The sequence below is a fragment of the Sarcophilus harrisii genome, chromosome X, assembly GCF_902635505.1.
Source record: "Sarcophilus harrisii chromosome X, mSarHar1.11, whole genome shotgun sequence".
NCBI lineage: Eukaryota > Metazoa > Chordata > Mammalia > Dasyuromorphia > Dasyuridae > Sarcophilus > Sarcophilus harrisii.
In genome coordinates, this window is record NC_045432.1 from 20,210,063 (window position 1) to 20,234,318 (window position 24,256).

Below are 24,256 nucleotides of genomic sequence, written 5' to 3' on the forward strand. Positions count from 1 at the left end.
TTGGAGAACTTTAAATGTCTATTATTTTATCCTTGAAGTTAGAAGGAGACTGGGATGTATTGAGTAATGAGCTAATGTGGTCGGACCTCTGCTTTCGGAAGATCACTTTGGTAGCTGAGTGGAGGATAGACTGGAATGGGGAGTGATTTAAGGCAAGGAGATGAATTAGCAGGCTATCCCAGTGATTCACACAAGAGGTAAGGTGGTCCTGAGCTAGGGGTGGCTGTGAGGGGAGAGAAGGAGAGGTTGTGACAGTGGAAATGACAAAATTTGGACATGGATCCTATCTATACCCAGTTAAGGAGGACCTTAGTTCAGTAACTGGGACAGTGGTGGGGGGTCTCGATAAAAATGGAGAAGGCAGAGAGGGGAGGGTGTGGGAGGAATGCTAATGAGTTCATCTTGGGACCTGTTGAGTTTGAGTTGCCTATGGGGCATTTAGTGTCCTATGGGCAGTTGGAGATGAAGGTCTGGAGCTTAAGAGAGAGGTTAGGGCTGGGCATATGGATCTGGGAACCATCTGCATGGAGACAGTCATGAACACGGGGGAGATGATGAGCTCACCAAGTGAGATAGCATAGAGAGAAAAGGGCCCAGAACCTTAAGGAAACATACAGTTTGGGGGCCCAACGAAGGGAAGATATAGCAAAGGAAACCAAGTAAGTAGGAGGAGAACCAAAACAGAAGTGAGAAGCCAGAGGAAGGGGATAAGGGACAGCGTCAAAGACTAGAGAAGTCAAAAAACATTTGGATTGAAAGAGCGCCATTATATCGAGCAATTCAGAAATCGCTGCTAACTTTGGCAAGAGCAGTTTCAGTTGAAAAGAGTAAAAGTCAGTTTGCAGCGGGTTCAGAAGAGAGTGAGAAAAGAGGAAGTAGAGGCACTAAGGGCTTTAGTAGAAAAGGAGAGGAGAGACACAGGAAGTAGCTGTCAGGTTTAGTAGGATCAAGGATGAGAATGAGATGTGGGCATAGATGTAAATAGTAATGACAGACCAGAAAGAAAGAGGAAGAGGAGAGAAGGGCAAGGGAGGGGAAGAGAGAAAGAGGGGGGAAAGGGAAGGGAGAGAGACAGAGTCAGAGACAGAAAAAGAGAAGAGTGAGACAGGATGCCACTGGGGAGACAGACACAGAGTGGACAGACGAGAGGATGTTGGGGGCAATCTTCTGGAGAAGATGAGGCTAGATGGGAGAATAAGGGCACATTTAGAGGAGTTGGAGTTGGTCTTGGCAAGGAGAAGAGCCCTTTTCTGCTGTGTGGGAGATAGTAAGAGATGATAGCAGAAGGATCTGAGATGAGGAGAAGAAGAATAGTGGTAGCTCTTGGTGAATACCCTCCACTTTTTCAGTGAAATACGATGCAAGGTTATTTGTTGAGAGTGAACGAAAGGCGTACTGTGGGAGGTTTAGACACAGATGAGGTTAGGAACAGCCACTCAGCTGAGGAAATTACGGGGGAGTAAAAAGATTGCCTTGCTGCGGTGACAGCCCAGTTGAGATTACGGTAATATAAATTTGTAGACCTAGTAACTCTTCTCAGCAACATGAAAACAGAGTGAAGCCAGATGATTGGAGTGATTTAGGGTTGGGATTTGGCAGGGCCTGATGGGTAATTGAACAAAGGGTCAAGGGATTCAAGACTGGAGGAGACAGTGGAGTAGATGTTCAGTGAAGGGTTGAGATTGGGAACGGAGAAGGATATACCTAGAGCAGGGGAAAGAACTGAAGGGTAGAGGTCCTGATGAGGACGTAGAATAATGTTGGAGTTATTGCAACACAGGGGAAGTTTTAATGCTATAAGATTATGATCAGAGAAAGCAGTTAATGTACATGGGAGTACAATACTTGTGAATGGTGGCAAGATCCAAGGGGAGAACGGGGGAGAACGGAGAGGGTTAGTTGTGTGGTTGAGCCGAGGTGGGGATTGGATATAATGAAAAATGGGGAATAAGGTATTTGAGGAATCATCAATGTAATAATGATAGCTTTTATTTGTACAATACAATTTGAAAACTACTTCACAAGTGTTAACTTGTGTGATCTTCACAACCCTGTAAGGTAGGTGCCCATTTTACAGATGAGGAGACTGTGGCGGGATGAGATTAAGTGATTGGACCAGGATAACACAATTTGTTAGTATCTGAGATTAGATTAGTATCTGACATTAGATCTGAACTCGGGTCTTCCTGACTCCAAGTTGCATGCGGCTCCCTCATGTAGTATAATATGTATGCTGAAGTCCGCTACTAAGAGGGTAGAAGTTGGGATAGAGAGGGAGGGAAACTGTGAGCCAAGCACTAAAGTCAGTGAGGAAGCAGGGCCGGGAGTCTTTAGGTAATGGCCACTAGCCTCTAGAACGGGGGGAGTAAATTTGGCAGGTGTGAGCCTCAGAAGAGGAGTAATTGCTAAGGGATGGTGGGAGGAGGGCCTGCAAGTGGCATTCCTACTCCCCAGCTGGAGCAGTGCGGCTAATACTGGCCAGGGAAGCGGTGCTGGCAGGTAGATCTGGGTCAGGAAATTAGTGGAGTGGGATGAGCTGGATGACTGGGATGAGCTGGATGACTGGGATGAGGGGGGACAGCTGGGCTTGAGAAAAAGGATTGCTTCCTTGGCAGCCAGAGGTCCCTGGGATTGGAAGAGTATTGGGGGTGTCCAGTGAGGGATGAGTCCAGGTGGAATAGAAGTGGCCAGAGGTCTAAGGGAAGCAGTGATTGGACTGTTTCGAGTCTTCCCTCGAGGCCTGACCTCATGGAAGGCTGAGCCTTGGGACTCCTGGGTATGGCCCAGAGAATCTAGGAACTGAGTGGGGGTGGAGGCAGTGCAAAGCGGGGTCATCCCTGGACTTGGCTTGCAGTGAGGGTCCCGAATCCCTATGGAAGGTCTGCCACTTCCTAATGCAGTGACTGATGAGATCAGCCACAAGTGGCCCCCTCCAGGCCTCTACAGGAAGACACGTTACAGCTGTACTCTTCTCCATAGGACAGTGGACAAAACCACTGGAGGTTCCAGTTCTAGACCTGAATTCCAGTCCGGGCTCTGTGGCTGTCTGATGCCGGCTGAGTCACTCATTCTCTGCATGTCGGTCTGCTCACTTTTTAGGGCAAGAAGAGGACTTTTCCCCTCTAAGTCCTGTTCTCCGACTTGCTTAGCAAACATTAAAAAATGAATCCATTTGGGAGTTAGTTGCCTGTCAATGACATTTTCTTTATTAAGACTGCCCAAAGAAATTCTAGACATAGCTGTCAAGGCCAGACAGTTAATTTAGTCAAGAATCATAGGCTTTAGATCCGACAAAGATCCTTTAGTCATAGGATTTACAGCTGAAAGGAACCTAGAGGCCATCTAGTCTGTATCCTGTTCTCCCGCTCCCCACTTTGCCCCACCCTAACTTTTCCAGATGTAGAAACTGAAGCCCACAGTGATGAAGCGACTTGCTCAGAGTCGCACATAGATTTAAAATTATAGACCTAGAGCTAAAAGAGACTCCGGATGTCATCCAGACCAGCCTTTTTGTTGTACAGGCAAAGATACTAAGGACCGGGGAAGATCTCACAACTTGCCCAAGAGATGTGGGAGATGAGGAAAGTTAATTCATTACACTCAGAGCTAGGAGAAACCTCAACAGTGATCTAGCCCAACTCCTTCATTTTACAGATCAGGAAACTGATTACCTGGGAGGCCACACAACTTCCCCAGGGTTGTACAAGTAGTAAGTAATGAAATCAGAATTTAAACCCAGATCCTTTGGCTCCCAATCCAGGACTCTTTCTTCAACACTAACTGGTTTGTTGGTTTTCATTTCTCTGAGCACCAGGTGATGTTGTTAGCCGCTCTACTGGCCCGGTTGAAAAGGCCTCCAGTCTCTGGGGAAGGCTCCCATCCTTCTTAGTGGTTCTATACTCATGGGCACCCTTTTCTTTCTTTCTTTCTGCACATTTTAATCCAACCAGAATGGTTAGTGTGGATTACACCAAACAATAGCTTTGAGTTCCCACCTACTGTAAACCCCATTACTTCTCTGAATCTGCTAGTTCATTGAGTTCTAGATGTGTGACTTTAGTATAATGTGACCAGCTGCCCACAATCATTCTTGGATACTATTTACTCATTTCTATAGATTCAATAAAAAGAATAAATAATACATATTGTGAGTCTGTGCACCCTGCAGATTTTCCTAGATCTGGCCCACCTCTACCTGGCATATTGACATGCAGTGAACCTAAGAGTTCCAGAAAAGACAGTTTGGTTTTTTTTGGTACTTTCGGATCACCGCTCCTCCTGTAGGTGGCCAAAGATGTGGGAGAAATCTAGTGCAGATACCAAGTGACATTTGACTCAAGGCATCTAATAGTCATTAGATGAAAGACTCAGGAACTCTGGCTCTTAGCTGTTTTTGCCAGAGCAGGGTATGGATATAGTAGAAGGCCTGAGTGTAGACAGAAATTATTTTGAGTTTCAGATACAGAAGTCCCTAGTGTAGACAGAAGCTTCAGTGGGTCCACAGATATAAAAGTAATCTGAAGTGTAGACAGAAGAAGCCCTAGTAGATTCACAGATAGCAGTCCCTGGTGTAGACACAAGCTCCAGTGGGTCCTAGTAACCCTGTGCTCCAAAAGATTCTTGCCAAAGCTGATTCAGTGATGGTAGAACACAGCAAGAAGGGTCTGATACCATCCCACTTGGGTGAAATGACATCGAGACTTTGGGTCCCAGAGGTACGTTGTCACATTGATGAGGGCCTCGGTGTTGGGTGTGGTTAGCAGAATTGATCCCTGAGGTAAGCAGGAAGAAGGGACTGAGAGATCAGTTCAGTTCCATGGTTTCACCCTCTGTGAAGGGGGTCCACTCTGAAATCCAAGTTACGTCAAACCGTCGAGACCCACGTTTTATAGTCTCACCTCGCCATGCCTTGTCAGAAATCCCAGTCATGTCCCCGAGGTTACAGTTTCCCTATAAAATGGGCTGTCCCATGGCTGCTGCCTTCCTTTGTTCAGTCTGCCATGATACTCTGCCTCCTGGTGTCTTTCCCCCTTCCCCTCCCCTATGCCACATGGTATCTCCCCTAACTCTACTAGGCTTCCCAACCCTACTTCTCCTCCTTACAACTAACTCTTTTAGAGGGTTGAGACCCTTTCAGGATTTAACCTGCCAGCTAAACCTCATGGGGTACCTTCTTCCTACTGGGAAATTGTGAGTTCCACTGAGAAACTGGTCTTTTAAACGCTCTCCCACTCTTATTTCACATTCCCGGTGTCTCTTGTATCCCTTCATTTTGTCTGTACCCTCTTTCCTAAATAAATCTACCTTTTGCCAGAGAGAATGGTCATTGTGAATTCTTCACATGACCGAACCCCAACTTTTGGGGCCAAACCCCACAGCATCAGCCACATCAACATTCCCTCTTGTCCCTCACAATCCAAGGCACAGAGTGGTGGTTCCAAGGTGGTTCCAGTTAAGTCTCCTGTAAAACTTACCAAACCTAAATTCCCTTCTCTGATCTAAATTGCGTAATCCATAGTTCTACCTAGGAGGGTGTCCTCCACGGGGGCTGCACCAATTTTAGTTAGCATCTTTAAAGACATTTACAACAACTTTTGAGATTACCTTGAGGGAACTTAGCTTTCCCGGACTGTCTTATTACCATAAGTTAAGACAGTCATCATGAAAACTCTCAACCATAATTGCACACAAAAAGGAAGTTAGCTTTCCCAGACTATCTTGATTGGCGTATCTTTCAACAAGTCTAGGACCGTGTATGCCAGGTGTATTCAATCTAGCTCTCTGACCCTCCTTCTTGAGTTCATGCCTTTGCCCTGGGAAGCCCCAAAGCTATATTTCCCCTATAAAAGATCTGGTTATGATGAAGATCTTTGTTAAGTTCTGTAACCTCCCACCGAGGCTACTGATCGCCAGGGCCATACAGACCAATTTTTCCCCAGATATACATGAAGACGAGCTGATGTTAAGGTGCCAAACAGCCTTTCTTTATTGGTAATCTCAGCAGGGGTTAGCAGGAAGCAAGAGCAAGCGTATGTATGTCTCTGGGTCTCTCTCTCTCTGCTTCTCTGAATCTCTCTGCTTCTCTCCACATCCTTCACCTATGGACTCAAAGCTGGCCATTTATATCTACTCTCCTCTGGGATTACCCCAGGCCCAGTCCACTCAGCACTGCCTAGGTACATCCGCAGAAGGGAGACACCTGGAGTTAGTGCTGCATCTAACTGCACTGCAGCTTAGCACAAGCTGCTAACACCTGTTAGACACAACCTCCTGCCTCAGAGGCCAAGCCCCTTTCTACCTCCTGGGTCCAACCTACCAGCTGACATAGTGTACATGGCAATTCTCAGAAGGAAAGTCCCTAACAAAGTTCTCTTCAGAACTAAGCCCTCAATATGACTCTCACAGTGCTTTTCCTCTAATGACTCCATTCTCCCACTCTGGCTAACTCTGGTCAGTCTAACCTGCTAAAGACTTACCCTCACCTCACACAGTATTTCCTTTCTCCCAGTTAATTGTGAGTTCCCTGGGAGAACTTGTCTTTTTCCTTAGTCTATTTGTTCTCCCAACTCTATTTTACGTTTGCCACTCCTGGTGCCTATTTTACCACTAATTTTTGTCTGTGACCTCTTCCCCTAAATAAACCTGCCTTTTGCCCAAGAGGATGGCCATTGTGAATCTGTCAGGTGTTTATTTTGATCTGGGTGTTGCTGTCTCAATCTCACTGGAAGGAATGCTAACTTTTTCTGGATTCTGTTTTGTAGAGGGTAAGCTCCTCGAGGGCAGGGCCATCTTTTTCCTTCCTTGGTATGTCTCACACCTAGCAAAATGCCCTGGCACATAATAGGCACTTACTAAATGCTTTTTGGCCAGGATTTCTGGCTTTGGAATCTGAAAGTCTTAGATTTCAAATGGGCCTCGGTCATTCACCAACTGTGTGACCTTGGGCCACTCACTCACTCTCTCAGCCTCAGCTTTCTTTCCTGTAAAATAGGGAAAATAAAGGCACCTGCTTCTCAGGTTGTTAGCATGTATGAATTGCTTTGCAAACCCCCAAGGTATTGTGGTTGTCATGTGTAATTGAGGTTTCCCTTTCTTGAACTGATTCCATGCCTCCCTTCTTTCCTGCCTCCAGGAACGGAAGAAAAAATTTGAGAAGGACAGTGAGCGGTTTTATTCTTTGCTGGATCGTCACTTGCATCTGTCTTCCAAGAAGAAAGAATCCCAGCTCCAGGAGGTACGTGTGGCATGTGCCCTCCCCCCTCCCCGTCCCCGGCTCCGCCTTGGAACTTGGCCATGTCCCAGGCTGCACCTGCCTCACATAGGGCCACATGCCTGGATGCAAATAGCATCACTAGAGATTCCACGGCCTGGGAGGGAGCCTCTGCTTTCCTCAGGCATCTTGTGTTTTCTATTGACTCCTTCCTGGCCACCATGTGACCTCCTCTGAAGATTTTATGATTAGAACCAGTGTGGAAATGATAGTGGGATATTATAACTCCTTCAATTGTGAAATATCAGAGTTGAGAAAGGACTGAGGAAAGGAAGAGAGGAAAGGGGTGGGGGGAAGAAAATAAGCATTTATTAAGCATCTATGAGGTACCTGGCACTGTGCTAAATGCTTCCAAAAATATGATCTCATTTGATCCTCACAACAACTTGAGAAGTAGGCGGATACTATTCATATCCACATTTTATAGGCAGAGAGCAGTTAAGACCAGGGCCACCCACCTAGTAAGTGCCCAGGCACAGATTTGAACTCCTGGGCAGCTAGGTGGCACTGCAGTGGATAGAACTCTGGGCCTGAAGTCAGGAAGACTCATCTCCCTGAGTTCAAATCCTGCCTCAGACACTTCCTAGCTGTGTTTCTCTGGGCAAGTCACTTCACCCTGTCTGCCTCAGCTTTCTCATTTCTAAAATGATCTGGAGAAAGAAATGGCAAAGCACTCCAATATATCTGTCAACAAAACCGCAAATGGAATCACCCAGAGTCAGATACAACTGAACAACAAGTTCCTGACTTCAGGCTCCATCTATCGTGCCAGCAGCTGCTTCGGAGGAAGCCAGGACTAGAAAGAAGAGCCTCATTTTGCAGAGGAGGAAATCAAAGTTCAGGGAAATGAAATGACCTGCTGGGGTCCCATAGCAGCATGAAGCAGTGTGGGCACTTGAACCTAGATCTTCCACATTGGGATGTCTTAGCTTTCTCTTCTGAGCTGCTTCCTATCTTTGTTTTCCATTTGTCATTGAGGACTTTGATTCTGGATCTCCCTGGCTATTTTTCCCAGGTTCCAATAAATTATCCTCCTCGCAGTCTAGCTCAGGAGTCCTCAAACTTTTAAAATAGGGGGCCAGTTCACTGTCCCTCAGTCTGTTGGAGGGCCGGACTATAATAAAAACAAAAACTTTGTTTTGTGGACCTTAAAATAAAGAAACTTCATAGCCCTGGGTGAGGGGGATAAATGCCCTTAGCTGCTGAATCTGGCCCATGGGCCATAGTTTGAGGACCCCTGGTCTAGCTCCTCATTGTGCCTTTAGGTCTTATGTGAGAATCTCCCTGGGCAGACCAAGACTCTCCTTTCCGCATCTTACCTTGCCATGAGAATCTGCTCTTCCAGCAATGGAGAGCCAACACTGAAACCCTCCTGCTGCCAGGTAACAAGGATGACCTCTTGAGCCCATGATGTGGTGTGCAGCTGCACTGTGGGGATCTTTTCTCAAGGTCTCATGGGCTACACCTGTGGAGCTGAGCGAGAAGAACTGTAAAATGCTAGGGCCCCTGTCTGATAGGTCCTTCAGACAAGGTCCCCTGTCTCCAGGAAGCTGATTTTCTGGAATTGTTCTTCCAAAGGCCAGGGGATTGTGCCTGCCATTCCAAAGGGAAAACTCCCACGTGTGTAAGAGGAAACTTGAACTTTTTGTTCTTAGATGAGCCCTCTCTTCTTCAAGTACTAGAGTCCCTAAAGTCAAACTTAAGGTCATAAGGACCCCAGCTGTAGAGATGGAGGGGCCCTCAAAGGCATGTCTAGTCCAGTCCCTTTCTTTACAGATAAAGAAACTGAGGTTCAAGGACGGGAAGTGACATGCCGGAGGTCACCTATAAGAGCTAGATCCAGGGATCTAGATATGGAAAGGAACCCTGAATGCCATTCATCCTGTCCCTTCTAGACATCTGGTTTTACCTTTGAGCTGCAGTGCTCTTGCCCTCACTGCATTTTTTCTCCGAGTTTCCATGGAACAATCATGGATTTTAAGGCCTGCTCATAATCGCAGTTCTCTGCTAGACTGAGCTAGTCTTAATTACCACTGATATTCCAGAGGTGTTTGCTAGATCTGGACATATCGCAGATATGGTACCCATCGTGTCCCTGCTAGCAGCAACATCCCTAGGGGAGTGCAAGCTCGTTCCTGATGTACGTTATGAAACTTACACAGTTCCACTCTTGTTAAGCGTTATTACAGCCTTGGGCTGATTTACAGATGAAATTACCAACCATCCAGACAGAAAGAACACATAGAAGCATGGACTAATCGGCTCCAGTGGTCACCGGTACACTGAGAGGCAAAGCTTTTCCCAGTTTTGTTCTAGACATTGGATAATTAGCTATTCAACTCATGGCCTTGACCCCCTACCAATGAAACATGTTCTATTCCCAAAATGAAGACTCCAAATCCAATAACTAGTTATTTAATTTAGAATGAACAGAATAATAGCTCACCCTAGAAAATAAAGGGGCAGTAGGGTCCTTTTCTTTCTTTCTTTCTTTTTTTACTAGCTTTTTATTTACAAGTTATATGCATGGGTAATTTTACAGCATTGACAATTGCCAAACCTTAGTAGGGTCCTTTTCAAGACCTCCCTTCGCCACTAACTAATACACAAATGAAAATAATAGCTTCTTAGATCAAATGGGGCAGGGATGATGGGAGATGGAGATTTTCACAGTGGAACATTTGTTCAGATAGGTGAAAATGACCCTTCCCACACATGGGGCAGGAGTGAGTAAACTGGAGGTTGTTGCTCTTTGTCCTTTTAACTTATTCTCTGCAGCGTAATCAAATAAGAGAAGAGATGAAAAGCATTTGTCAGACTTCAAAGCCATGTACAAATGTAGGTGATGATGGTGGTGGTGATGTTGGGTGGATGGCTGACATGAAGATCAATTGTAGCCATTGAGGCTAAATTCCCTTCAGTTCCGGGCACTCAACAGGGCTTTCATCCTTTGCTGGTTCCAGAGGCTGAATGGGCTTGAATGTTGGTCACTACTGCAGCATCTCTTGCTCAATGGACCATCTCCCCCAGCATCGGGCTACTTCCATTTGCTGCTCTGACCATAGCAGTCAGGAATGTCATGTGACATTTGATACAGAGGTGGAGGAGAAAGCATCAAAAAGAACCTGACTTTTCAGTCTCCCTTCTCCACGGTGCTCCCTTTCGGCTTACTTCTGTCTTTTCTAAGTCCTGCTGTAATGCCGGAGAAACTGAGGCAAGATAGAGATTAGAGAGTATTGAATAATTTATTTAAAAGGGAGAGATTTACTGGGACCAAATGGATCCATGGTTTTGTCCCAGGGCTGAATGAGACTATCGTCTCTAAATATCCAGCAAACAATGTGAATTCTCAATGACCTATATACACGTGGTTCAGACTCGGAGTAGACTGAGGCAGGGGCAGAATCAGGGTGCTGAGAGTGGAATGGGACCCTGACAGGGTAGGGTGAGCCACCGGAGATGGGATGATATAATGGGGGGAGGCACTGGACATGGGGAGAGGCATCTTGATAAGACAGTATCTGATATTCTGATAGCCTGGGATGGGGAGAGGGATTCTGATATTCTAAAATATAAGATCTTAGCTATCCTTAGCAAATATTCTGATTAAGAGGGAGGGGAGGTTTTGCAGGACTGAGCAGAACAATTATAAACTGTGGCAAAACAATTAGGGAAACTGAGGCAGGACAATTTAGGGAAACTGAGTCATGATAATTAGGGAAACTGAGTCAGGACAATAAAAGAGAACTGTGGCATATTACTGCCTCCTGTTGCAATCTCTCATTCAAGCACAATTTCCATAGGGTTCTGATGGGCCTTCCTTCAATAAATGCCCAGTTGCCTCTCTATTATGGACATTCAGGGGTGTGCTGAAAAAGTACATTATGGGCAAAAGCAACCCTTGGCCATATTAGGTCAATACAGAGATAGATAGATAGACAGATAGACAAGAGTGATAGAAAGATAGATGGATGGAAATTGATATGTAGATGGTGAATCAGAGAGAGCTAGAGAGATAGACAACATGTATCATGTATTTACTATGTGCCAAGGGCTGTGCTAAGCACTAGGAATACAAACATGAGCAAAAAGAAAGCCAGTCTTTTCCCTCGATGAGCTTCCATTCAAGGGGAAGGTGATACACAAAAGGGAGCTGCGAGTTGAGGAGTGGCTATGGTAGGTATTAGGGAAGAGGTATTACAGAAAAGTCCAATGTGTCCAAAGTGCTTGCTAGTGAGGAACAGGGTTGTGCTGGCTCCAGCTTTTTTGAATTGGATGGGGAGAGCTGATAGTTAAATTTTTAATGTGAACTTTGACATGTGAACTTGTCAGAAATCTGATAAGTCAATTCTGACTTATTATATTATATAATATATTATTATATTACATTATATATAATATATATTATTAATTATATATAATATAATATATATTATTATATTACATTATAGATACTATATTATTTATATTATACTATATAATATATTATATTGTAGATAATATATTACATAATATATATTATATTACATTATATATAATATATTATGTAATATATTAATTATATATTATATATATGATATATATATATATATATTATTCTCCAGTAAGTCAGTCAATAAACATTTATGAAGCAGCAATCATGTGCTAAACAGTGAGGATACAAAAAGAGAGAAAAGATAGTCCTTGCCCTCAAGGAGCTTATAATCTCACAGGGGACATGACAAATAATAGGTGTGTGCAAATAATCTATAAACAAGATAAATAGGAACTTATTAAGAAAAAGAAGGCATTAGGATTAAGAGAGGTTGAGAAAGGCTTCTTGGAATAGGGGATTTAAAGGAAGTCAGTAGGTAGAGATGAAGACGGAGAGCGCGCCAGGCACGGGAGACAGCCAAAGAAAATGGTCATTGAGAGATAGAGGGTTTTGTTTGTGGAACATTCAGGAGCTCCTTGGCATTGGGTAAATCATGGGTAGTAACGTGTAAGTAGGCTGGAAAGGTAGACGGGGATAGGTTATAGAGGACTTTGAACACCAAGCTGAATTTTGTATTTGTTCCTTGGAGATTATAGGGAGCTGCTGACGTTTATTGACTAGAGGTGGAGGTGACATGGTCAGATCTGGGCATTAGCAAAATTGGTGGCCCAGTGGAGAGTGGATTGGAGTGCAGAGAGCCTTGAGGCAGGCAGACTCCTTGGTGGGCTGGTGCAGCTGCAAGAGATGGGGAAAGGGAGCCTGGGAAACTTAAAGAAATGACGGAAAGGTTTGGAAGAGCCACTGTGGAGAGTGGGAGAATAAGCTGATCAAGGAAGGATTGCCTTGCAACTGGAAAGACCCAGTTGAGCCAAATTAGCAAACAGAACAAATCAGGGTTCCTTTTATTGTTTTGTTGATTGTCGAGATACAAGAAAGTGTGGAGGAAATGTTCGTGATGCAGATTAAACTGAAAAGTATATTGTGTGTGCATTCTCCCCTCCTTTCCCCCCCCACCCCCCCAGCCAGTTATTAAATATTTACAAAGACATCCCTGGAGGGATGAGCATGGTTGACTTGGGCATTTCCTCAATTAAAGCTTCTGGACCAGAATTGCCCAACTGGGAGAGGGGAATCACAATGGATGAACTTATCTCCAGGGAGAGAAGACAGGTAGGGAAGAAAAGGAAAGTGGAAAGAATCAGGAACTGAACTGGGAGAGGAAAAACAGTGCTTTTTAGCTTGGTTCCTTTTATTGCTTTCTACATTCATTTGTCATTCACGGCTTAGGACCCCTCAGACTCCCACAATCACTTTCTTCTCCCCTCTCCCTAGAGTTCTGCCTTGGAAATATTAGACTGTATTGTTGAGGTTGCGAAGAGGACCCCAAAAGTCCCGGACCTTTGTTGTGAGATGTCTCAAAAGAACCCATCTCCTAGGCAAGGGACAAGGGGCAAGGGGCAAGGGGCAAAGTTTATTAAAAACAATGTGAGGCCACTACTGAGTGGATTGAATTCTAAGTAGAATCCGTACACTAAAGTAAGAGTTATACACTTATACAGCTTTTCAATCATAGATATGTTAATTCTATAGCTCAAGGGTAGGACTAGGAAGTAATCTCCAAATGAATTAAGGGCCATCTTCAGATAGAATGGGTATGCTCAGTTTCCTGAGGCAGATTTCAAAGCGGAAGACCAGGAATCATTAGAACAGAAGTCCCAAGGTCAGGGGACCCCCAAATCACATTACATCAGTATCTCATGTCTGCTTCATCAAACATGTTTATAAAAGGGTCTCCAGCTTTTGTACAAGCATTCGAGTTAACAGTTTGGGACAGGTAAGATTTCACTTCATAACAAATGCATAAAACACTAAAGGACCTAGAGCAGCCAGTGAAAGGTTTTTTTTTTTAATTTAATTTAAAATTTCAAATTTTCCCTAATAGAAGTAAAAATAATTTTAAACATATATTTAAATTTTTTTTTGATGTCCAGATTCTCTCCCTTTCTTCCTCCCCCCATTGAGAATGCCAGCAAGTTGATAAAGATTATACATGGAAAACATTTCCATGTTAATCATGTTACAAAAAAAAAAAAAAAAAAAAACAAAGACAAAAAAAAGGAAAAGTATGCTTTGATCTGCATTTAGACTCCATCTGTTCTTTTTCTAGAGATGAAAAGCATTCTCTATCATAAGTGCTTCAAAACTGACTTGGATCATTTTATTTCTGAGAATGACTCAGTCATTCATAGTTGATGATCACATAATAGGTTATTACAATAGCCAGTGTCTTTTCAGGTTTTTCTGAGAGTATCCTGTTCATCATTTTTATAGCATAGTAGTATTCTTTCACAATCACATACAACTTGTTAACCCATAAAAATTGGAAGATGTACCACAGCCCTCATGTAACAAGATTGATTTACATTTAGGTACTTGTATCAGGGGAATACACTTCTGTGAGTTATAGAATTAGTCCAGAATATAAATGAGATGGGAACAATGAACCAATCAGTCAGTCAAAGGTGTAAATTTGGCATTAACTAAATGAGGAAGACAAGCAAATGACTGATGTCCAAAGGGAAAAAAAGAGTGGGGAGTTTCCTCTTTGGCGGGTGTAGCTCTGTTGATCTCTGAGGACTGGAGTGTTTAATACAGTTCCAAAGCTGCCCTTCCCTTGGTGTACCAGCCTCCCAGTGCTGGTACTGTTATCAGCCACCGCTATTCTGGTGGAGCAAATCTGATCACACCTTCCAGTTACAAAGTCACCTCTGCCTATGGACAGGGGCACAGGTGTGATTTGAATATGAAAGGATGAGATCTAAACAAATAAATTTTTTTCTAAGAAACTCTATTGTTATTATTTTTATTTTAGAAAAATCAGGTGCATAGATAATTCCAAGGAAAATCCAATAGTGTCTAATTTATATAACTATGTCTACTTGAAAATTGTGTGGAATAGACAAATACATGGGCAGTATCTTGTTTAAGAAAATCGAAATGTTATAGATAGCTGAATGGTTGTATTTTTTTTTTACCAACCTGAAAGTGTGGTATTAGTATTCCTATATTAAATGTCTGCTAATTTTAGTGCCATTCATATATGTTAATTTTTAAAGAATCTTTTTTTAAAAATTTTTTTTCAGTAGACTCTTTTTTTTTTTATTATAGTAATTTTTATTGACAGAATCCATGCCAGGGTAATTTTTTACAACATTATCCCTCAGCACTCACTTCTGTTCCGATTTTTCCCTCCCACCCTCCACCCCCTCCCCTAGATGGCAAGCAGTCCTATATATGTTGAATATGTCCTAGTATATCCTAGATACAATGTATGTGTGCAGATCCAAACAATTTTCTTTAAACAAATAAAATTAAGGGAAGAAAGAGGGATGTACTGAGAGAAAGTGAAAGGGAGAGGTAGAACAGAGTAAATTATCTCACATAAAAGAGGCAAGCAAAAGTTTTTACTGTAGGGGGAGGGAGAGAAGAAAGGTAAGGGAGAGTGAGTGAACCTTATTCTCATTGGAATTGACTCAAAGAACAATTTACACAACAACAACTAGATTATGTGATGATCTTCTGTGATGGATGTGGCTCTTTCTATCACTGAGGTGATTCAGGCCAGTTCCTATAGACTTGGGAAGGAGAGAGCCATCTGCACCCAGAGAGAGCACTATGGGGGCTGAATGTAGCTCACAAGGTAGCATTTTCACCATTTTGTTGTTGTTTACTTGCTTTTTTTTCTTTCTCATTTTTTCTCTTGATCTGACTTTTCTTGTGTAGCAGGAAGTATATTTAGAAAAAAGGCCTCTGTTTTAAGGAAATACTGGGGGGTGTATTAGTATTAAAATAACTATTTTGTTTTTAAAAAATTGGCTCAAAGAGGGAAATCTATTTTTCCCAACAGGAAAGTAGGAAGGGAAGGGGATTAGAAGACTAGAAGAGGGTGATAGGAGGGAGGGCAGATTGGTAGAGGGGGTAGTCAGGAGCAAAACTTTTGAGGAGGGACAAGGTGAAAGGAGAGAGAATAGAATAACTATGATGGGGGGAATGGGATGGAGGGAATTTCAGTTTGCAAAAGTAATTGTGAAAAAAATTTTGAAACAGGTTTCTCTGATAAAGGCCTCGCTTCTCAGAGAATTGAGTCAAATTTATAAAAATAACAGCCATTCTCCACTTGATAAATGATCAAAAGATATTAATGATTTTCAGATGAAATAATCATATAAAAATATGAGAAAATAGCCATATGAAAAAATGCTCTAATTCACTATTGTTTGGAGAAATGAAAATTTAAACAATTTTGAGTTACTACCTTGTATGTTTTAGATCGGCTAATAGCCATATGAAAAAATGTTCTAATTCACTATTGTTTGGAGAACTGCAAATTAAAATAATTCTGAGGTACTACCTCATCCTTATTAGATTGGCTAATAGGACAGAAAAGAAAAATGACAAATGTTGGAGGAAATGTAGGAAAAATGAGACATTACTGTCCTATTGGTGGAATTGTGAACTGATTCAATCATTTTGTAGGACAATTTGGAACTATGCCCAAAGGGCTATAAAACCATGCCTACCCTTTGACCTAGCAATCCCACTACTAGGTCTGTCTCCTAAAAGGTCCTTTTCCTTTTTGTCTTTTTATCTCTATGTGTACAAAAATATTTATAGCAATTCTTTTTTGGTGGCAAATAATTGGAAATTGTGGGATATTCATCAGTCGGGGAATGGCTGAACAAATTGTGGTATGTGATTCTGATGGAACGCTATTGTGCTAAAGAAATGATGAGCAGAAGATGACAGGAAAAGGTAATGCTGAATGTTGGAGGGGATGCAGGAAAAACTGGGACACTGATGCATTGTTGGTGGAACTGTGAACAGATCCAATCATTCTGGAGAGCGATCTGGAATTATGCCCCAAAAGTTATCAAACTGTGCATACCCTTTGATCCAGCAGTGTTTCTACTGGGCTTATATCTCAAAGAGATCTTAAAGGAGGGAAAGGGACCTGTATGTGCCAGAATGTTTGTGACAGGTCTCTTTGTAGTGGCCAGAAACTGGAAACTGAATGGATGCTCATCAATTGGACAATGGCTGAATGAATTGTGATATATAAATGCTAGGGAATATTACTGTTCTGTAAGAAATGACCAGCAGGATGATTTCAGAGAGACCTGGGGAGACTTACATGAACCGATGATCAGTTCTGATGGACATGGCTCTCTTCAACAATGAGATGATTTGAATCAGTTCTAACTGTCCAGTAATGAAGAGAGCCATTTACACCCAGAGAGAGAACTATGGGAAATGAGTGTGGACCACAATATAGCATTTTCACTCTTTCTGTTATTGTTAGCTTGCATTTTTGTTTTCCTTCTCAGGTTTTTTCTTTCTTTCTAGATTCGATTTTTCTTGTGCAGCAAGATAACTGGATGGCTATATATATATATATATATATATATATATATATATAATATAATTTAACATATTTGACATGTATTGGTCTACCTGCCAGTTAGGGGAGGGGATGGGGGGGAGGAGGGGAAAAGTTGGAACAGAAGTTTTTGCAAGGGTCAGTGTTGAAAAATTACCCATGCATATGTTTTGTCAATAAAAGGCTATAATAATAAAGTTTTTTTTAAAAAAATGATGAGCAGAATTCTCTCAGAAAAAGCTGGAAACCCTTCCATGAGCTGATGCAAGGTGAAATGTACTATGTGCAAAGTAACAGCAATATTGTAAGGTGATCAGCTGTGAATGACTTAGCTGTCCTCAGCAATACAATAATACCAGACATTAAATTTCAGTTAGTGGGTAGGGACAATAAAAATTTAATTTTTTCCCATCCAAATTTATAGGATTCCCCCTCCCCTAAAATGTATGCATTGAGGTGATTCAGGCCAGTTCTACCGATCTTGTGATGGAGAGAGGACTATGGGAACTGAGTGGAGATCACAGCAACATAGTATTTTCACTCTTTTTGTTGTTTTTTGCTTGATTTTTGTTTTTTTTCTCATTTTTCCCTTTTAATATGATTTTTCTTGTGCTGCATGATAATTGTGGAAACATGTATAGAAGAAGTGCACATGTTTTACATATATTGAATTGCTTGCTGTCTACTAGGGGAGGGGATTGGGGAAAGGGAAAGAAAAAAATTGGAACACAAGGTTTTGGAAAGGTCAGTGTTGAAGACTATGCATATGTTTTGAAAAGAAAAAGCTTTAATCAAAAATAAATAAATAAAATAAAATTTATGCGTAGCCTTAAGTTAACCCCTGGCTTAGAGAATCTTGTTACATTAATTGGGGTTGAGGGCTGTGGGACATCCCTTTACACAAATAATATAAATGCAGTTCACTTACCTCTCTGATGAATCCTGCTCTCCTCCAGGGCCCTGGGCCTGGACTCATAATGCTACCCTGCAGTTTAGAATTCCTTTGTAAGGGAAGTGAATTTGGTTGGTGTTAGAGGGGCAACCCCCTGACATTCTGGTGATTTCTCACTTTTCCCCTGAGATATATCCAGGGCTCCCAGCTTGCTTCTGACTTCTTCCAAGAAGGAAAAAGAAAAAGAATCAATGTTTGTTTCGCTGAGATGATGGTGTCTGAGTAATTCAAAAGTCCAGGTCTTTTGTATTGTTTTTTTCTCTAGGTTCCATGACTCAGAAACTTATCCTCTTTTCTCCAGAAGTTTCTGGACTCCTCAAGAACTCAATATCGTCTTGGGGGAAAAAAATTAAAGCCCTCTTCTATCCAGGAACCTGGTGTTCAAGAATTCTTCCTACCTCCCTGGATGAAAGCATGGCCAACTTCCCCAAGTTGACCATTCGCCACCCTGGGGGTTTGGGAGGGAGACTGTACAAACACAGCCTCCACCACCAGAACCAAAAAGGTTCCTCCTTTCCAAAAAGGGCCAACTCTGCCTTTTTCCTAGGCTACCACAAAGACTTATCTTAGATCCGTGGCAACCAGTTCATCCTCAATTGATCTAAAATAACCAGAGCTAATCAATTCATCCTCAATTAGTGAGATATAGAGGTTCATCCCTGACAGAATCAACACACTGATCAGAGAACTTGACTAATTAATAATTTATTCACTGATTCAGTCAACCAAAAAATACTAAGAATCACCATTTGGGTATAGAGTTTGGTTGGAATTGGGAAACTAAGACAAGACCCCTGTTTTCATGGTGCTTTCGTTCCAGGACGGGGATAAAACATATATTCTGTAATAAATATACACTGATACACTATTCATTATATATACTATATTATATACATCATAATATATATGTGTGGATAGACAGACAGACAGACATCACAAGATAAAGTGTTGAGTGAGATCAGAAGGAGAAAGTTCCTAGATGATGGGGTAGAGAACAGGCATCTTGAAGGAGCATTTGAGGTGGGATTTATATGATGGATATGAAGAAGGGGATGGAAGATATTCCAGGTGCTGGGAATGTTGTGACCAAAGGCCACAGGAAGTAGTCCATGTTCATTGCTCCTCAGGAACTGTTGCTCTAATCTGCCCCACTCTTTGATCTATAATTTTCAAAAGTTTTTGGTGTTTCCTATCAAGTCTTGATTGAGTAGACATCCCTGGCGGCTTGGCTAATGAGTAATAAGGTTGCCTTGGCCGTACGGCCCTCTTCTCCCAGACCATCGCTTTGCTTACCTTCCATTCTGTTCCACACCGTGACATTTCATGCTTTCTTTCTTCTAGGCTGACTTACAGTTGGACAGAGAGAGACATAATTTCTTTGAGTCATCTCTTGACTATGTGTACCAGATCCAGGAGGTTCAGGAGACCAAGAAGTTCAATATTGTAGAGCCTGTAAGTCCCATCTCTTTACTGTTCATTGATTCCCATGGAAAAGTGAAACTATTGGGCTCTCAAGCAAATCTCAAAAGCTGGTAATTTTAGGGTGGAAGATGCTAATGGCTGAGGGGACCCGGAAGATCCTCCTCTGCCATCTGGCCCTGGAGCTAAGAAACTTAGGATTCCAAGAGGCAGAAGTGAGGAAGGAGAGCATTAAGTCTCCCTCCCAAAGCCACCCAGTGCATCAGTGGCAGAACTGGGTGATGCAGTGAAGAGAGCAGCTCTCAGGAAGACCTACGTTCAAATCCTGCCTTAGACACTTATTGACTACATGACGCTGGGTAAATTAGTTAACCTTGTGTGCCTCACTTTCCTCATGTGTAGGATGGGGGTCAAAGCAGGACTTATCTCTCAGGGTTGTTGTGAGATAATGTTTGTAAAATGCTTTTGAAACCTTGAGGTGCTATAAATTCTAGCCACTTATTCTTCTTAATTTTTATGATGATTCCCGAATCCTAGCCCTGTTCTCTCTCTACTATATCATACCTCCTCCTATTAACCAAAAAATTGGTTTCCTTATTTGAACTGAGATTTATTCCAAGGATTACTTTGCGTGAATTTCCCAAGTATTTGTATATTATTCTCCTCTACATAGAATATTTATTAAGCATTTAGTATAAGCCCAGCACTATTTGAAGCCCTGGAGAGACAATTCAGGTAAAGGAAACAGTCTCCTGCTCCTTAGGAGATTATATTCTAACTGGGGAAGATAATGTCTCCACCATCTTGTGGGCAAGGGTCCAGCCTCATTCACTATTTTAGCACCCTGAGATTACAGGATGATTGTAGTCAGAGCTTTCAGCCCTTCCCACCTACGCCCTTCCTAATATACTCTCTCACAAATAAAGAAACCGAGACCCAGAGATGCCACATGTCTTGCTGAAGATCATGTATGGGTTCAGTTGCCCCGAAAGTTCTCCTTGATTTACAAAACCTTACTTAAGTTTTCTAAGTCAGCAACAAGCGGGACCTTAGAAGTGGAATATATTTGCTAGCAGACAGTAGCCTTGCTCATTGCCCCGCCAAATGGCGGTCTGATCGTTGTGATGCTGGGCAGGGAAAGGGCGGTGGTTGCAGATGTCTTCGACAGAACCCCAGGGGGCCCATTGGACAGTCAACTGGAGCTTTTTCCTGTGTCTGATAAGGGGCATGGGATGTGAGGTGGGGGTACCTGCAATAAAGTCTCTTCTTGCCTTTTCTCCCTAGGTCTTGGCTTTCCTTCACAGTCTCTTCATTTCCAACAATCTGACAGTAGAACTAACACAGGATTTCCTTCCTTACAAACAGCAGCTCCAGCTCAGTCTGCAAAATGTGAGTTTGTCCCTGGGGGTTTCCATTTCCTCGTCTGTCCCCCTTCCCGCCTCCACAGGGGTGGCTGCATTCTTGGGAGCATTGCTCAGCTAACCTGCCGGGCCCCGATTACAGGATAGTTGAGATAAGCCGGTCTCTCGGGGTCCTGTTCTAGTCCTGCCTGCTCTCCCGGCTGAGCGGACTCCAGTGTGGGCCACTTGAGCCCCATTACCCAGCAGCCCACCCACAGCAGAACCATATGGGCCTTGCCTTAGGGACTATTGGTCTGCAGTCACAAATCCTGAACTTTCTCACATGGATGCCCTTTTATGTAGTGGAATGTGCAAATCAGTGGTCTTGGAGTCAAAGACCTGGGTTCAAGTCCTGGCTCTATCACATATGACCTTGGGCAAGCCACTTAACCTTTCTGAGCCTCAGTTTCCATGTCTGTAAAATGAGTATAATTACATCTCTACCTTCCATATAGAAGCATGGGCTTTAGAGCTGGCCATATAGTAGTACAGTGGAAAGGGCAGTGCCTCTAGTATTGGAGGACTTGAGTTCAGAAACTGACTCTGCCTGTATGTGACTTTGGAGAAGTCAGACTTCTCAGTTTCCTCTTTGGTAAAATGAAAGGCCTGTACTGGAAAGGAACTCTGAAGTCCTTGCCAGGTCTAGAGCACTGCTGCCGGAATCCACATCTTCTAGATGTTCTGTGTGTTCTTAATACTTGTGTGACCTCTTCTGGAAAATGGCCTTTGAAGTCCCTGCCAGCTCTACACCTAGGACCCCATAAGTGACTTTGTATAAATCATTTTTCCCTATGCCTCAGTTTCCCCCTCTCTGATGAGAGGATTGGATTTGATGGTCTTTTTAGGTCCTTTCTCGCTTTAGATCTAGGATTCCATGTATGATCTTAGACAAGTCCTTTCCTTTGCCTAGTGTAGACTTTATGTTCTCTGAGGTTTCTTCAGCTCTGGTTTTTGTAACCTGGTGTCCCATGTGAGTTCTAATCTCCTGGATCATGGCACAGTGTTTTTTTCATCCATCACATTTATTCCTGACTATAGGTTATGGTCCCCTGTCTTCAATGTCCTAAGAAAATGCAGCCATCCCCTGCACTAATTCCAGACTTTCTGGTCAACTCACTTGCTACCATCTAATAACTCTTTCTGGATCCCGGCATATAATGATCACTTTGCATTCACTCCTGGCACTCATGTCTTTGCAGACAAGAAATCACTTTTCTAGTACCCGAGAGGAGATGGAAGAACTTAAGAAGAGGATGAAGGAGGCCCCCCAGATGTGCAAACTCCCAGGGCAGCCAACCATCGAGGGCTATCTCTACACCCAAGAGAAATGTATGTATGTGGGCACACCGATGGGGGCCCGCGGCTGAAGAACTGCCTTCAAGTTGGTTCCTTTTTGTTCTTTCCAACAGACCGGTAGAGCTAGGAGTCTTAGAACATAGAACCCAGAATGTGAAGCTGAAAAGGGCCTCAGAATTTGCAGCATTTGATGCCGTCCACCTCCAGACAGAACTTAAGCCCTCAGAGGGCTGACAGAGGCATATTTATTTTGGGCACGGCTAATGAGGGAATTTGTTTTGCTTGAATACATGTGGTTATAATGGGTTTTATTTTCCCTGCTTTCTCACTGGGTAAGGGAAAGGGGGAATTTGGAACTGGAAACCAAATTGGAACTAAAAAAGGAATATAAGATGTGTGAGTTGGAAGGGGCTTTAGAAATATGTTCTAAAAGCCCATAAGGCATAGGGTGTCAGAGATGGCTGAACCTACAACCGAGTTCTCGGAGCTAGAAATGGCCTTCAAACACACGGTTTTCAGCTAGGTCTTTTGGTACGTATCTGTAACTTGAGCTAGCAGGGAGGCCAAGGCTGGAGCTCAGGAGTTTTGAGCTACAGTGGATGAGGAGAAGAGAGGGATGGGTAGGGAGCAGAGAGAGGGGGGGAAAGAGGGATGGGGAGAGAGAAAGATAGAGAAAGGAGAGAAGGTGAAAGGGAAAAAAGGGGAGAAGGGGAAGAGGAAAGAGTGAAAGATGGCGAGAGGGAGAGGAAGAGAGGACATGAAGTGTTCAAATGAAGGGATGTTAATGATTCCTCACTGTGCATGTGAGGAAACAGTCCGATTGGAGAAGATTGGTCTCGTAATGGATGTTGAAGTACTTTATTAACATTGTACTAAGTTAAAATGCATTGGCCAAAACATCATGGTTTGGTTGTAGCTAACCGGAGGCAGGGAATAATTAGTTCAGTGACTGAAAATTGAAAACGATATATGGTTTTCCAGGCTCCTCAATAGATATTATAAATTCATTTTTCTGGAATCTATATGTGGGAGGGGACGGTGATTCCCTTTGGAATGTCTCACCTACACCCCATCCCCTTTTAGTCCGGTCACTCTTCCAAACTATGATGTTTGGAGTGACCAGAGAGATAAAGCCAGCATTCATTAAGATTTCAAGCTGGAATAGATCTTGGAGGTCATCCAAGTTTTCAAGTGAAAACTGAGACCCAGATTTAGGATGTAAGTGACAGAGCCAGTATTTGAACTCAGGTCTCCTGATAGAACTCAGTGGGATTTTTAAAAATCTCCTCATATAGGGAGAATAATGTCTTTTCCCCTTCTGGAGCAGTTGTTCCTTCCTGGAATCTAAACATATGTTCCCCAATGTGTAAGGGAGTTGGATTTCCTCAGGAAAGAAAGCAGATAGGGAATGATGCTTTCTTGTCCCGACTCTACCACTCATGACCTTTGTGACCCTGGAAAATCCATCTAAGTCTTGGTTTCTTCCACTGTCAAATTGGGATAACAAGCCTGGGCCTGCCTCTTTCCCAGGTCTGTAAAGACCAATCGAGGCTAGCAATATGAAAGTCTTTGAAATAGCCTAAAGGAGACTGGGAGCAGGGAGGCCAAGTTAGAAGCAGGTACAAGAGTACAGGCAAGAGGTCCTGTGACCCTAAACTTGGGTGATGACCCTACACCTGGAGAGAAGGGGATGCGATGCAGCTGAGGTGTGAGGAAGGTTGCCAAGGGTGCCAGCTTATATAGAGAATGTGAAGAGTTAAGCTTGGAATTAGAAGCAGAGAAGGCAGAAGGTGACCACGTTCCAGGGATGAAGATAGACATGGACAGTACCAGGACAAAGGGATTCAAGGGTGGACACCAAGAGTGGCTTGTCCAATGGTCAGTCGACAAAGGGTCCAGGTGACAAATGGAAGAAGGGGTGACCAGAACGGAGCTATACACTTGAACAGATCCCATGGAGGTCCTATGATGCCATAGGAAGAGTGCTTGATTTAGAACTGGAAAACCT

The 24,256-nt window shown here is 43.0% G+C and overlaps 1 protein-coding gene across 2 annotated transcripts in view; it reads left to right on the forward strand.

Moving 5' to 3' along the window:
* The window catches only part of OPHN1 (oligophrenin 1), a 275,094-nt gene that overhangs the window by 146,785 nt on the left and 104,053 nt on the right, over positions 1-24,256 (forward strand). For both annotated transcript variants that reach the window (XM_031944591.1, XM_031944590.1), the window contains exons 6-9: positions 7,133-7,234; positions 19,475-19,585; positions 20,837-20,941; positions 22,152-22,281. In XM_031944591.1, coding sequence (XP_031800451.1) covers positions 7,133-7,234; positions 19,475-19,585; positions 20,837-20,941; positions 22,152-22,281 — 448 coding nt within the window. The remainder of the gene's footprint in view (positions 1-7,132; positions 7,235-19,474; positions 19,586-20,836; positions 20,942-22,151; positions 22,282-24,256) is intronic.